Source organism: Hyla sarda, chromosome 8 (genome assembly GCF_029499605.1).
Source record: "Hyla sarda isolate aHylSar1 chromosome 8, aHylSar1.hap1, whole genome shotgun sequence".
NCBI classification, from domain to species: domain Eukaryota; kingdom Metazoa; phylum Chordata; class Amphibia; order Anura; family Hylidae; genus Hyla; species Hyla sarda.
Window position 1 is genome coordinate 98494309 of NC_079196.1, and position 15295 is coordinate 98509603.

At 45.8% G+C, this 15295-nt stretch overlaps 1 protein-coding gene across 2 annotated transcripts in view; it reads right to left on the reverse strand.

The window, feature by feature from the left end:
• Positions 1 to 4067, reverse strand: part of FAM117B (family with sequence similarity 117 member B) — a 59992-nt gene extending 55925 nt beyond the window's left edge. The window contains exon 1 of one of the 2 annotated variants that reach the window (XM_056533866.1): positions 3366 to 4067. In XM_056533866.1, coding sequence (XP_056389841.1) covers positions 3366 to 3909 — 544 coding nt within the window. In that variant the 5' untranslated portion in view covers positions 3910 to 4067. The remainder of the gene's footprint in view (positions 1 to 3365) is intronic. The other variant, XM_056533867.1, reaches the window with a different exon arrangement.
• Positions 4068 to 15295: the final 11228 nt, after the last annotated feature.

The window sequence follows — 15295 nt, forward strand, 5'->3', positions numbered from 1 at the left end:
ACATGCTGGTGTTGCCCTATACTTTTCATTTTCACAAGAGGTAAAAGGGAAAAACACCCCCCAAAATTTGTAACGCAATTTCTCCCGAGTACGGAGATACCCCATATGTGGGCGCAAAGTGCTCTGGGGGCGCACAACAAGGCCCAGAAGGGAGAGTGCGCCATGTACATTTGAGGTGATTTGCACAGGGGTGGCTGATTGTTACAGCGGTTCTGACAAACGCCAAAAAAAAAAAAAAAAAAAACACCTACATGTGACCCCATTTTGGAAACTACACCCCTCACGGAATGTAATAAGGGGTACAGTGAGACTTTACACCCCACAGGTGTCTGACGGATTTTTTTTTTTACGCAGTACAATTATAGAAAAGCATATACCATGGGTATCATTTTAATCGTATTGACCCACCGAAGAAAACATGTAATTTTTACCGGAAAGTGTACCACGTGAAAACAAAACCTTCCACAATTTGCTAAATTGCGGTTTTCTTTTCAATTTTCCCACATAAATAATATTTGTTTGGTTGCGCCGTACATTTTATGGTAATATAAGTGATGTAATTACAAAGTACAATTGGTGACGCAAAAAACAAGCCCTCATATGGGTCTGTAGATGGAAATATAAGAGAGTTATGATTTTTAGAAGGCGAGGAAGAAAAAACAAAAATGCAAAAATAAAATTGGTCTGGTCCTTAAGGCGTTAAAGGAGAACTGCAGCATACATTTTTTTAAGTCCCTCTGTGCCCAGTCTGCAAAAACAAACTTTAACTCACCTTCCTATGTTCCTCCATTGAGGAGATATCGGCGTCCCGTTCTTCCGATGCTGCTGGCTTCTTAGGCTCGAAATGTCACAGCATAGGCAGCGTATAGTTGGCCGCAGCGAGATTCTCCCACCTCGACCGGTGATAGGCTGAGCGCACTGTCATGTAAGAAGCCCGGGAAGCAAGGAGAAGACGGGCCTTGGCTCCTTCCCCGCCTCAGCCTATCACATCAATGCGATGGCGATAAACTGACTGCAGTGTGACGTTTCAAGCCTAAGAAGCCCGCAGAATCGGAGGCTGATATCTCTGCAACATGGAATGCAGGAAGGTAAGTTAAAGTGTTTTTTAGTAGCTCGGGCACTGGGGACATAACTTTATGCTGCATTTCTCCTTTAACGTACATGATCTTCTGCATATTTTCGGCAGCTGACTTTGCAACCCACTGAAGTTAATGGGTAGCAAATCAATGCCCAAAATATGCAGCAGATCCTGTATGTGTGAACGTACCTTTTGGCAATCATACAACTCTTTACACCTTAGGATTTAGCCTCATAAGGGTAATAAAACACATGTTGCGCAAAAAGCAGAAGTGGGAAAGGATGAAAGTATAAGACCTTCCTTTATAATTTCTCTTCCAGCAGGATCCACTTCTGCCTTTGGCACATTTTCCGCTGCAGAAAATCTGAAGCATTTATGCATGATGTGTTTCTTGCCTCAAGGTAATTTTTCTTGAGTACACATTAACTATGCATACTTAATAAAATATCAGCTAAGGTGTGCAAAGTTCTACTTGATTTCTCATAAACCAATCACATCCCTAATACTAAAAGAATACAAGGAATAAAGAAGCAGCTGACACATGAGCCCTGGCTGCAAACACCCTACAAGGGATTGCACTACCCATTCCCTGGCAAGTGATCCCTCCCTTCAGACCCCAAGTTGGGCTGGCACTACCAACCCTATGACAAGGTGATCCGTCCTTGCATACCCAGGCCTGTGCTGGCACTGCCATCCCTTGACAAATGATCCATCCCTGCAGACCCCTGGCTGTGCTGGCACAATCCACCCCTGACAAGTGGTCCCTCTCTGCAGACACCAGCCTGTGAGGCCACTGCTCCGCCCACCCCAACAGGCAATCTCTCCATGCAGATCCTAAGCTGTGCTGGCACTGTCCATGCTCTAGCAGGTAATCACTCCCTATTGACCTAGACTGCTGCTGGCACTACCCACCCAACAGATGTTCAATCTCTGTAGACCCTGGCCTGTGCTGGCACTGCTCATCCCCTGACAAGAGATCATTCCCTGCAATGCCCCAGCCTGTGATGGCACTGCCTATCCCCTGACAGGTGATCCCTCCATGCAGGCCCAGGCATGTGCTAGCATTACCCACCCCTGACAGGTGATCCCTCCCTGCAGACAACAGCCTGTACTGGCACTGTCTATGCTCTGGCAGGTAATCACTCCCTATAGACCCACACGTTGCTGGCACTACCTACCTGACAGGTGCTCCCTCTCTGCAGACCCCCGTTTGTGCTGGCACTGCCCATCCTCAGACAGGTGATCCCTCCCTGCAGGCCTCGGCCTGTGCGGGCACTACCCAGAACCTGACAGGTGATCCCTCCCTGCAGACCTCGGCCTGTGCGGGCACTACCCAGAACCTGACAGGTGATCCCTCCCTGCAGACCTCGGCCTGTGCGGGCACTACCCAGAACCTGACAGGTGATCCCTCCCTGCAGACCTCGGCCTGTGCGGGCACTACCCAGAACCTGACAGGTGATCCCTCCCTGCAGACCTCGGCCTGTGCGGGCACTACCCAGAACCTGACAGGTGATCCCTCCCTGCAGACCTCGGCCTGTGCGGGCACTACCCAGAACCTGACAGGTGATCCCTCCCTGCAGACCTCGGCCTGTGCGGGCACTACCCAGAACCTGACAGGTGATCCCTCCCTGCAGACCTCGGCCTGTGCGGGCACTACCCAGAACCTGACAGGTGATCCCTCCCTGCAGACCTCGGCCTGTGCGGGCACTACCCAGAACCTGACAGGTGATCCCTCCCTGCAGACCTCGGCCTGTGCGGGCACTACCCAGAACCTGACAGGTGATCCCTCCCTGCAGACCTCGGCCTGCGCGGGCACTACCCAGAACCTGACAGGTGATCCCTCCCTGCAGACCTCGGCCTGTGCGGGCACTACCCAGAACCTGACAGGTGATCCCTCCCTGCAGACCTCGGCCTGTGCGGGCACTACCCAGAACCTGACAGGTGATCCCTCCCTGCAGACCTCGGCCTGTGCGGGCACTACCCAGAACCTGACAGGTGATCCCTCCCTGCAGACCTCGGCCTGTGCGGGCACTACCCAGAACCTGACAGGTGATCCCTCCCTGCAGACCTCGGCCTGTGCGGGCACTACCCAGAACCTGACAGGTGATCCCTCCCTGCAGACCTCGGCCTGTGCGGGCACTACCCAGAACCTGACAGGTGATCCCTCCCTGCAGACCTCGGCCTGTGCGGGCAATACCCAGAACCTGACAGGTACTTCCTCCCCACAGACCCCATGACCACCATACTAGACCCTGTAAACCATGGACACGACACGGGTTAGCGTTACCTTTCGGGGATACACTCTCAGGAGAGCTCCGCTGCTGCCAGCCCGACCGGCTGACGTTAGACAAGGACACCGGAGACGGGGACGAGGAGGAGGAGGGCGCCCCCGGTGTGCTGGGATCCGCCGCTGGACTGGAGATAACCGGAGAGGTGGAGGTAGGGGAGCCCAGAGCCGGCTGCTGGTGATGATGGTGGTGGTGATGATGATGGTGGTGATGATGATGGTGGTGGTGGTGGCTCCGGGTGGGAGACGCCCCAGTCTGTGTGGACACGGTGGGGCTGCTCCGGGAGCTGGGGATAGCTGGGGGAGATTCCACCCCGTTACCTCCGCTCCCCCTGCCGGGGCTGGTGCTCCGGGGTGAGTTGCGGTGGGCGGATCCGTTGATGTTATTATTGACCCGTGTAGGGCTGCCGTGCTGCTTCAGCTGGAAGGGCACCGTGGCTCTCATAGGCTGTAGCCGGCTCCCCGGTGCTCCGCCGGTGCTGCCGTTAGATGGGGTCACCGGCGGTGTAGGGGAGCCATTTCTCCTCACCCGCTGTTGGGACATGTCCCACTCTTCCTAAGGAGTCTATGGTACAGAAATGGTAGCAGTGGTAGTACCCCAGCCACAGTGAGAATGGTAGTCGGGAGGAACCCCGATATCGGGTCCGCGGCAGCTGCACCTGTGGAGCCCGCGACTGCCGTGTCTGGAAACAACACAACACCCTGCACCCCGCCCACCGACACTCTACACCGCTACTGATTTGTCGCCTCCTTTCCACCAATAGGCGCACCGTGTTGTGCGGAGCAACAGTGGTTGATTGGCTACCGAGCGTCTCCTAGAGCGAGCTGACCAATGAGCGCGCAGTTCCCAGGCCTTCAGGGGATGAGGATGAGGCTGAAGCGGAGAGGAGGCGGGAAAATGCGCCCGCTACTCTGTCATGGGCAGCACAGAGGCGTCCAGTCAGCTGCCAGGGGTTGTCAGTCATGGCGTAGGGAGGCTGGACCCTGCGCGGCAGCTCCACTGTCGTCATGGCTGTAGTAACAGGAGAATGCCTCTGGCATCAGCTTGGGAGGGGGAGGAGGTTGTCTAGTACAACATCTGGCGATGAATGGCGCTTGCTAAGCGATGTGTTCATACAGAAAACACACAAAGTCATCTATACCTATAAGAGATTTATAGGGGAAGGGAGGCGACAGGTCAGTAAAAATACCAGGGTGTTCATTGTGGAACATTATGCCCCTATATTAGCTTACAAATAGCATACAGTGATAGGAAAGGTGTAGAGACATTTATAATCATAGGGAAAACAAAGGAAATGGAGGAGAGACGTGAATTTAATTTACAAAAAAAAGAATTACAGCAGCACATTGCTAGCGCAGATATATGTGTAACTAGCTGAGGACCCGGCTGTTGCCCGGTTTTTCCTTCCTAATCCTTGTTAAGGAGAAAAATAAACAAAGGAGGAAGCTTTTGACTTCATATCCCGTCCTCATATATTGTTGTCATATCCCAACCCCATATCCTGTCCTCCTATCCCGTCCTCCTATCCGGACCTCCTATCCCGACATCCTATCCCGTCATCATATCTCGACCTTCTATCCCGTCCTCTATCCCATCCGCATATCCCGACCTCCTATCCCGTCCTCCTATCTTGACCTCCTATCTCGACCTCCTATCCTGTCTCCCTATCCAGTCCATCTATCTCGACCTCCTATCCCGACCTCCTATCCCGTCCTCCTATCCCATCCTCCTATCTCGACCTCCTATCCTGTCCTATCCCGTCCTCCTATCCCGTCCTCCTATCTCGACCTCCTATCCTGTCCTATCTCGACCTCCTATCCCGACCTCCTATCTCGACCTCCTATCCCGACCTCCTATCTCGGTCTCCTATCCCGAAACGTAATATGTGTACCAGGTATTGAAATATCTCCAGCCGTACGGAAGTTATGTGGGAACATACATTTCCCATTGATTTGCATAGGACTTTAACTCCTTGGGGACGGAGCCCATTATAACCCTAAGGATGGGAGCATTTTTTGCAATTCTGACCACTGTCACTTTAAGCATTAATAACTCTAGGATGCTTTTACTTTTTATTCTGATTCCGAGATTGTTTTTTCGTGACATATTCTACTTTATGTTAGTGTTAAATTTTTGTCGATACTTGCATCATTTCTTGGTGAAAAATGCCCAAATTTGATGAAAAAATTTTAAATTTAGCATTTTTCTAACTTTGAAGCTCTCTGCTTGTAAGGAAAATAAACATTCTAAATAAATAATATTTTGATTCACATATACAATATGTCTACTTTATGTTTGCATCATAAAGTTGACATGTTTTTACTTTTGGAAAACATCAGAGGGCTTCAAAGTTCAGAAGCAATTTTCCAATTTTTCACCAAATTTTCAAATTCGGAATTTTTGAAGGGCCTTCATATTAGAAATACCCCATAAATTACCCCATTATAAAAACTTCACCCCTCAAAGTATTCAAAATGACATTCAGTAAGTTTGTTAACCCTTTAGGGTCACGCGACGAGAGGATGTGATCTCGTCAGCTCCGTCCGCCCCAGGGCTCTCTCCCTCCTCTCCCCCCCCCCCAGGAGGCATGATGCTGACCCCGGGACGAACGTCCCTGACTAGGGCGAAAAAAGAAAGAAAAAGAGGAAAGAGAGAAAAAAGGAAACAACCTGACGGACGGATCTGCTCCCCCCGGTGGTATGGAGATGGAGGTGTCCGGTGTGGGAGGGGGTTTGGCGGCCTCGCTGCAGTGGACAGTGGTGGTGGAGGTGAACGGGCTGAGAGGCGCACAGACAGCAGAAAAGAGATCCGGCAGGAAGAAGAGGAGGAGACGGAGCGCAAGTGCGAGTGGTGCAAAGCAGCTTGGGGGACCACGTGCGCAGGCTCGGCGTGTGACGGAACACGCTGGCCGCTCTGGGAGCCCTGCAATCAGCTCGGGTAACAGAGGCCAGGATCAGCGCCAGACTGGTGGGAAGGGTCCAAGCGGCGGACGTATGCATTAAGATTTACAGCTTAGAGCCTGCAGAGTTGAACAACAGAACTGTGTTTTCCTTGAGTATAACTTAAAAAAGCCAAACAAATTTAGATGGCTCCCAAGATCCAGCCTAGGAGATCAGGCGGGAATGTTACAGGAGAAGCAGGCAAAATGGATAAATTTCTAAAATCACCTGAAGAAACAATAAAAACCAGAACACAAAGACATGGGGATAGCATGTATGGCTCTAGATATGCAGCCCTTCAGGAGGAAGGAGTAACAGAGAAGGGAGAGAGTGAAGATGTGAATAATTCTATGCTAACTTCCATATTAAGTGGTGTGGAAAAAAGTAATAAAGCATTAGAAGACTTAACAGTTCAAGTGGGCAGTCTCAGCTCAGACGTGAGTTTTATCCGTGAAGATATAAAAAAGGTGAAAGAAAGAGTGGGGAAAATAGAGAACATGGTGCCCCAGATGGACGGTAAACTACAAAGCATCGAGAAAGTGCAGGAAGAACTCACAAAGGAAAATAATTTCTTAAAAAGGAAGATAGAAGATTTAGAGGATAGATCAAGGAGGGCTAATGTGAGAGTTATTGGCCTTCCGGAAGTGGAAGAAGGAGCGGACCCTATTGTCTTCTGCACAAAATGGCTAGCTGACACCTTTGGAGAACGGACATTTTCAACCTGTTATGTTATAGAAAGAGCCAACAGGATACCATATACTAAACCACCGCCCGGAGCTTTGCCTAGGACTTTACTGCTAAAATTTATGTGTGCTAAAGATAGAGACACCCTATTGAAGTTATCAAGGGAGAGGGGAAAAATTGAAGTTGGGAGTGCGGGTGTTTTTTTTTATCCGGATTTTTCAAAAGAGACTCAAAGGAAAAGAATGGAGTATAGAGACATTAAGAAGAGACTCCATAATTTGAATATTGCTTTTTCACTGTTATTCCCAGCCCGTTTGAGGGTGGTTCATGATGGAAAAACACTAATTTTCCTGTCCGCAGTAGAGACGGGAAGATGGATGAAAAGTCAGGGGTTGTAAAAGCTCTGTACTGATTATTATTTATATATTTAAAAAAAAAAAGAGGGGGGGGGAGGGGGCTGGAGGAGTGAGGGAGGAGCCAAGTGAATAGTGAAGGGATCCGTGGATAGAAACGGATTGATGTGGGGGATAGGGGGGAGGGGGGGGGGTGGGAAGACAGCCTGGAAATCGGTTAGAAGTAGAGATGATGGAGTAAAAGAGTATGGGGACCCAGGGTAGCCAAGGAGGTAAAATGTTAGTATGGAATATTCGAGGTATTAAGGAGAGGAAGAAAAGAGTAGCTATTATGGATAGGGTTAAAAATTATCTACCTGCAGTGGTATGTTTGCTAGAAACACATTTAACAAAATAATCTGTCCATCTAATGAAAAAGAAATAGGCTGTTCAGGAATTCCACTCGTTTGGAACAAACTACTCATCGGGGGTCTCGGTGTTGATTCACGTTAAAATGAATATGCAGGTTAAAAATGCTTGCTGTGATGATAGAGGGAGATTTGTTTTTCTCCACGTAGAGTGGAATATGGTACAAGTTATTCTTGCTTTTGTTTATATTCCTCCCCCTTTCAAAACAGAGGTATTGGTTAATCTGGTGAATTTTTTAAGTGATAAAAATTACAAAGATTTATATATTATGGGGGATTTTAACTCAGTAATGGATAACAAAAGGGACCGGAGAGGAGGAGTAATGAGGGAGGGGAGGAATGTCCTGGCAGACTTTTGTAAAGAAGCAGGATGGAGAGATGTATGGAGAAACCTGAATCCTTTGCGAGAAAATTTTTCCTGTTTCAATTTGAGCCATAAAACTGCATCACGTATCGATATGATTCTGGCCAATGATAGTGGAGCAAGGGGTATTAAAAAAATTGTCTATGAGCCCAAGGGCCTGTCTGATCACTCCATGGTGGTCTGTAGTTTCGGTTGTGAAGATCGGTTCCCCCCCCAGAACATGAATAGAAATATTAATCCGCATTGGTTTGAGGTGGAAGACGTGACAAAGGGTATAGAGGAGGAGATTAAATGGTTTTGGGCTACAAATAAAGGTTCTGCCGATATATTTATGGTTTGGGATGCTATGAAAGCATATTTGAGGGGGATTTTGTCCCAAAATATAACCCAGTTTAGGAGGAAAGTAAGGAAGAAAGAAGATAACTTGGTAGATCAGATTAAAAAATTGGAGGAAGTTTATGCAACTGATGCCAGAGATGAGAACTGGGAAAAACTGGAACAAGCGCAAAAAGAATATAAAGAGTTAATGCTTGAGAAGGTACAACATAGGATTTTTTTCTGGGGACAAAAACGCTATGCGGAAGGGGGGAAATCCAATAAGGTGCTCTCTGGTATAATAAAAAATCAAAGGGAAAATACAGAAATTACTACCGTATATACTCGAGTATAAGCCGACCCGAATATAAGCCGAGGCACCTAATTTTACCACAAAAACCTGGAAAAAAGTATTGACTCGAGTATAAGCCTAGGGTGGGAAATGCAGCAGCAGCTACTGGTAAATACCAATGAAATTACATTAATTGAGACATCGGTAGTTTAAATGTTTTTAAATGTTTATTTAAAAGAAAAACTGTAAACTAGCTCTGTAAGTGGAAAAGAGGGTCAACAAAAACCATATGGTATCAAAAATAACTTTAAAAGTACAAAAACCTCAATCATGAATCAAGCTAAAACAAAAGAGTTAAAATCCTTCAAAACTGGATTCCTCCTCGTCATCTGTATGTCCAAACAGAGCTTCAGCTAAAGCTGGTGTGAGGTTATCAGCATAGACATTGTCATCATCACTGATTTCGCCGTCTTCACCATCACTGCTGTCGTTTTCATACAAAGCGCTGTCTTCACTGCCATCCATAGCATTACTAATGCCACATTTCTTGAAGGCGTGTTTCACCATGTCCTCTGGAATATCTTCCCATGCATCACGAACCCACCTTGCTACCAATTCTATGTCGGGCTTCATCAGATTTCCAACTTTTGTCAGTCGGACTTGACCAGATGACATCCATTCATGCCACATCTTTCGCACACGATCTTTGAAAGGTTTATTTAAACACACATCTAGGGGCTGCAATACAGATGTAAGCCCACCTGGAATAACGGCCAAAGTAACTTGAGAAGACTTTGCCAATTTTTTTATGTCATCAGATGTGTGGGCTCTGAACATATCCCAAACTAGCAATGATTTTTTTTTCTTTAAGGCTGCTCCTGGTCGTCCGTTCCAAATTTCTTCCAGCCATTTTTTTGTTCCGTCTTCATCCATCCAACCTTTAATATGCACGCGCACTGTAATTCTTGGTGGGAATTTGACCTTTTTAGGCAAGGTCTTTCTTTTAAAAATAATGACAGGCCGCAACTTAGTTCCATTAGCCAAACATGACAGAACAACTGTGAAATGGTTTTTTTCATTTCCTGTGGTTTTGAGTAAAATAGTCTTCTCTCCCAAATTTGCCACAGTTCTGTTGCTTGGAAGATCAAACGTCATAGGTGTTTCATCCATATTTCCAATATCTCCCAGGTCATAATTATGGATCCTTCTTTGTTTTATTATGAATGAATGGAATGACATCAGTTTTTCATCAAGGTCTTTTGGCAACTTCTGTGAAATCTTTGTTCTTTGCCTTAAACATAGGGCAAACCTATTCATGAAGCGGGTACACCATCCTGCTGATGCAACAAAATTTTCAATGCCTGGTGCTTTTAATTTGTCATCTTTAGCCATTTGAAGGGCACGTAAACGAATTCCCATTCGTGTTACGCAGTAACCGTTTTGACGACACTCCATAACCCATTTATGCAATTCAGTCTCTAGAGCCCCATATGAAGTTGTTAAACCACGTCGAGCTTTTTTTGCCTTTGGAAGCTTTTCCAAGTCCGCTTTCATTTTCCGCCACGCCCTCACTTGTTTTTCGTCAACACAAAATTCCCTACTTGCAATACTGTTGTTGCTTTCTTCTGCTCTTGACACAACCTTAAGTTTGAAACCAGCTTCGTAGGACCTACGTTTTTGTTTTGGTCTGGGATTGGAAGTATTGGGATCCATTTCTAACAGGTAAAAAAAATAAAAAATAAAACACTTTGAAAGACCCAAAAAAAGACACCACAAGACCCAAAACCTGCTGGATCACCAAGGAAGCAGACAATAATTCAGGGTTTGGATAGTTTGATATAATATTCCAGAGGGAACAAGCAGTGCCCAGTACGGCACGGACCACGCAGAGGCTGCAGGCGCCCACAGATGAGAGACGGGGGGAGGGATTTTTTTTTTTTTAAGGCTGATGCCAAAAATCTGTTAACTTTCAGATGTTTTGTACATTTACCATTTATTAAAGGACAACTGTACTGCAGCACTTTTATGTCCCCCTGGTCCCGAGCTGCAAAAATAAACAAAATAAACTTGAACTCACCTTCCTATGCTCCCCCGTTGGACCAGTACCAGTCTCACGGTCCAGCGCTGACATCCTCTTCCTACTTACTGGGAACGGAGAGGGTACAGTGCTGTCAGCGTATCACTGGCCACAGCGATGTACCACATTGCTGCTGCTGGTGAAACACTGACGGCACTGTACCCTCTCCGTTCCCAGGAAGTGGAATGAGGATGTCAGCGCTGGACCGTGAGACTGGTACTGGTCCAACGGGGGAGCATAGGCAGGTGAGTTTATTTTTGCAGCCCGGGACCAGAGGGACATAAAAGTGCTGCAGTACAGTTGTCCTTTAAGGTAAATGCACAAAATATACTGTACATGCTAGAATATGTGTATGTGTTTGTGTAGTGTGTACAGTGAATAAACTGTGTGTATATAATGAATGCAGAGTGTATGTGTGTGTGTGTGTAGTGTGTGTACCGTATATAATGAATGCAGGGTGTGTGTGTGTATATAATGAATGCAGATTTGTGTAATGTGTGTTTGTATGAATGAAGAATGTGTGTGTTTGTATGTGTGTGTGTATATATATATATATATATATATATATATATATATATATATATATACATACATACACATATAATACTGAGTGGGGGTGGGGGGGGGGGGCATATCTATTATTTCATAATTTTTATTATTTTACTTTTTGTTTTACTTCCCCCTCCCTGCTTGTTACTTGGCCAGGGAAGGGGGATCTGCTATCCCCTGGTGGTCCAGTGGCATGGGCTGAACATTGGGAGAAGTACTGTACCTTCCCAGCAGCTCTCTTCAGCTCCACTGTGCGCGCTTTGAGCATTGCCATGGAAACCCATGACAATGCTCTGCCGGCCGCGGGTCTCGCGAGAGTTACACAGTGGAGCTGCAGGGAGCTGCTGCGAACGTAAGATACAGCTTCTGTGGCCGGGCAGCCCTCTTTCTGCGCCCCCACCGCCGAGACACGCAGCCGAGCAAAGTGGCAGTAAGTTAGAGCTTCTCCGCCGCCTCCCAATCTGTGCCCCCACCGCCGAGACACGCGGCCGGCAAACACATGAAGAATGCAGCAAAGAAGGTAACAGCTTCTACCGCCCACCCCCCCCCCCTCTGCGACCCGCGAAACCCCCGCCCCCACCGCCGGACTTGTCAGGAGCCCGGCGGTCCTGTTCTATGTTATATATTATACATTTCCATAATATAGAACCGGACCGCCGGGCTCCTGACAAGCCCGGCCGTCCTGTTCTATATTATGGAAATAGTCACTCGAGTATAAGCCGAGGGGGCATTTTCAGCACAAAAAATCATGCTGAAAAACTCGGCTTATACTCGAGTATATACGGTAATTTAGAAAATAAGCAGGGATTAATAGTAACAGATCAAGAGGAGATAAGGAAGATAGTGATGGAGTATTATCAAACATTATATGAATCTGAAGGGGAAAAATCAGAATCGGAGATTAAGACATTCTTACAAAATTTTGTTCTGCCAAGTTTAAATGAGGCGGGGAAGAGGAAAATGAATGAGGGGATTAGCCTGGGGGAAGTCCAAGAAGCATTGAGAACATGTGCAGGGAATTCCGCCCCAGGGTCTTATGGGTTCTCATTTGATTTTTATAAAAGATTTCATGGGTCTCTGTTGCCCTGCTTGTTGGAGATTATTAATTAATCTTTGGAAAGAGGGGCTATGACCCCTTCAATGTCTGAAGCAGTGATAATATGGATCCCCAAGGTGGGGGGGCAACAGGGAAAAGATGGAGAATTACCGTCCTATATCACTATTGAATTCGGATTACAAAATTTTTGCAAAATAATGGGCAGGAAGATTAAAAAAAGGTTTTGGGTGAGATGATAGGGCAAGAACAAAGGGGTTTTATGGTAGGTAGGAATATGTTTTCTAATATACACAGGACATTCCTTACCATTCAAACACGTGGAGGGGATCCCCGCTCCATCCTGTCGTTGGACGCCAACAAAGCGTTCGACAGGGTGGAGTGGGGTTTCCTTTTTGGGGTGGTGGAAAGATTTAGTTTGGGCACTTTATTCTTAAAAGCTATAAAAATGGTTTATTCAGTTCCTATAGCAAAAATTAGTATTAATGGGAAATTTACGAATACGTTTTTTTTTTTTTAAAAGAGGTTCAATACAGGGATGTCCGTTATCACCTTTATTATTTGCACTCTTTATAGAGCCACTAGCAGCTATGGTCAGGAATACAGAAGTCTTTCAAGGATTTGGGGTACAAGGGGATAGAGAAAGAATGTTATTATATGCCGATGATGTGCTTTTGTTTGTTAGGAATACGGTAGAGAAAGTACAGGAAGTGATTAGGTTAGTGGAAAAATTTGGATATTTCTCAAGAATGAAAATTAATTGGCAGAAGTCCGGTCTCATGCCTTTGGATGAAGAAATTGAGGTCCCTATTGGCCCTGTAAAAGTACTAAGACTTAATGATAGTTTGGAATATCTGGGTGTTCAGATCTCTAGCGCTGTCTTGGATTTTGAGAGATTAACCCCTTAAGGACTCAGGGTTTTTCCGTTTTTGCACTTTCATTTTTTCCTCCTTACCTTTAAAAAATCATAACCCTTTCAATTTTCCACCTAAAAATCCATATTATGGCTTATTTTTTGCGTCGCCAATTCTACTTTGCAGTGACATTAGTCATTTTACCCAAAAATGCACGGCGAAACGGAAAAAAAAATCATTGTGCGACAAAATCGAAAAAAACCGCCATTTTGTAACTTTTGGGGGCTTCCGTTTCTACGCAGTGCATATTTCGGTAAAAATGACACCTTATCATTATTCTGTAGGTCCATACGGTTAAAATGATACCCTACTTATATAGGTTTGATTTTGTCGCACTTCTGGAAAAAATCATAACTACATGCAGGAAAATTTATACGTTTAAAAATGTCATCTTCTGACCCCTATAACTTTTTTATATTTCCACGTACGGGGCGGTATGAGGACTCATTTTTTGCGCCGTGATCTGAAGTTTTTATTGGTATGATTTTTGTTTTGATCTGACTTTTTGATCACTTTTTATTCATTTTTTAATGTTATAAAAAGTTACCAAAATACGCTTTTTTGGACTTTGGAATTTTTTTGCGCGTACGCCATTGACCGTACGGCTTAATTAATGATATATTTTTATAGTTCGGACATTTACGCACGCGGCGATACCACATATGTTTATTTTTATTTTTTTTTACACTGTTTTATTTTTCTTATGGGAAAAGGGGGGTGATTCAAACTTTTATTAGGGAAGGGGTTAAATGACCTTTATTAACACTTTTTTTTTACTTTTTTTTTGCAGTGTTATAGGTCCCATAGGGACCTATAACACTGCACACACTGATCTTTCATCCTGATCACAGGCGTGTATTAACACGCCTGTGATCAGCATTATCGACGCTTGACTGCTCCTGCCTGGATCTCAGGCACGGAGCAGTCATTCCTCGATCGGACACCAGGGAGGCAGGTAAGAGCCCTCCCGGTGTCCGATCAGCTGTTCGGGACGCCGCGATTTCACCGCGGCGGTCCCGAACAGCCCGACTGAGCAGCCGGGATACTTTCAGTTTCACTTTAGAAGCGGCGGTCAGCTTTGACCGCCGCTTCTAAAGGGTTAATAACGCACATCGCCGCGATCGGCGATGTGTGGTATTAGCCGCGGGTCCCGGCCGTTGATTAGCGCCGGGACCCACGCGATATGATGCGGGATCGCGGCGCGATCCCGCTTCATATCGCGGGAGCCGGCGCAGGACGTAAATATACGTCCTGCGTCGTTAAGGGGTTAAACTTGGTACCTCTGTTGGGGAAGGTAAGGGGAAAGGTAAATACATGGAGGAAAATGAGTTTGGGAATGGCAGATAGAATAGGACTGCTGAGAATGGTATTACTCCCCATGATAACACATTACTTGAGAGCTTCTCCCATATGGATTAATAAGACTTGGTTTAAAAAATTGGAAAGTATATTAAAAAATCTTATATAGGGTGGAAAAAGAGTCTGGATCAAGAGTCAATATTTGTACCATCCCTTAGAGGAAGGAGGGCTGGGTCTCCCTAATTTTCATCAATACTTCATAGCATCCAAATTAACATTGGTTATTCAAGAGCAACAAACACTGTTTGATTATTTGGAAAGGGGGTGTAAGAAATATAGGTCCATATGGGAGTGGTTGGAGAGTGGGAGTTTGAAGAAGGGTGTAGAAGAGGAGAACATAGCTAAAGATTTATTGGTACAAGTATGGGATAGTATGAAGTCAGCAACAGGGATAATGAGTAGTGTGTGGTGTACCCCCTTATGGGAAAATGAGAACTTCCCAGAAATAAAGAAAATTGCAGAATATGTGAATTGGGAAGATAAAGGAATTAGGTTGTTAGAGCAGGTTTGCACAAATGGGAAAATAATAGATTGGGAGTGTTTGAGTGAACGCTTTAATCTAAAAAATACTAACTACTTCGGTTATGTACAGTTAAAAGATGCCTTGGGAAAAGAAGAACCG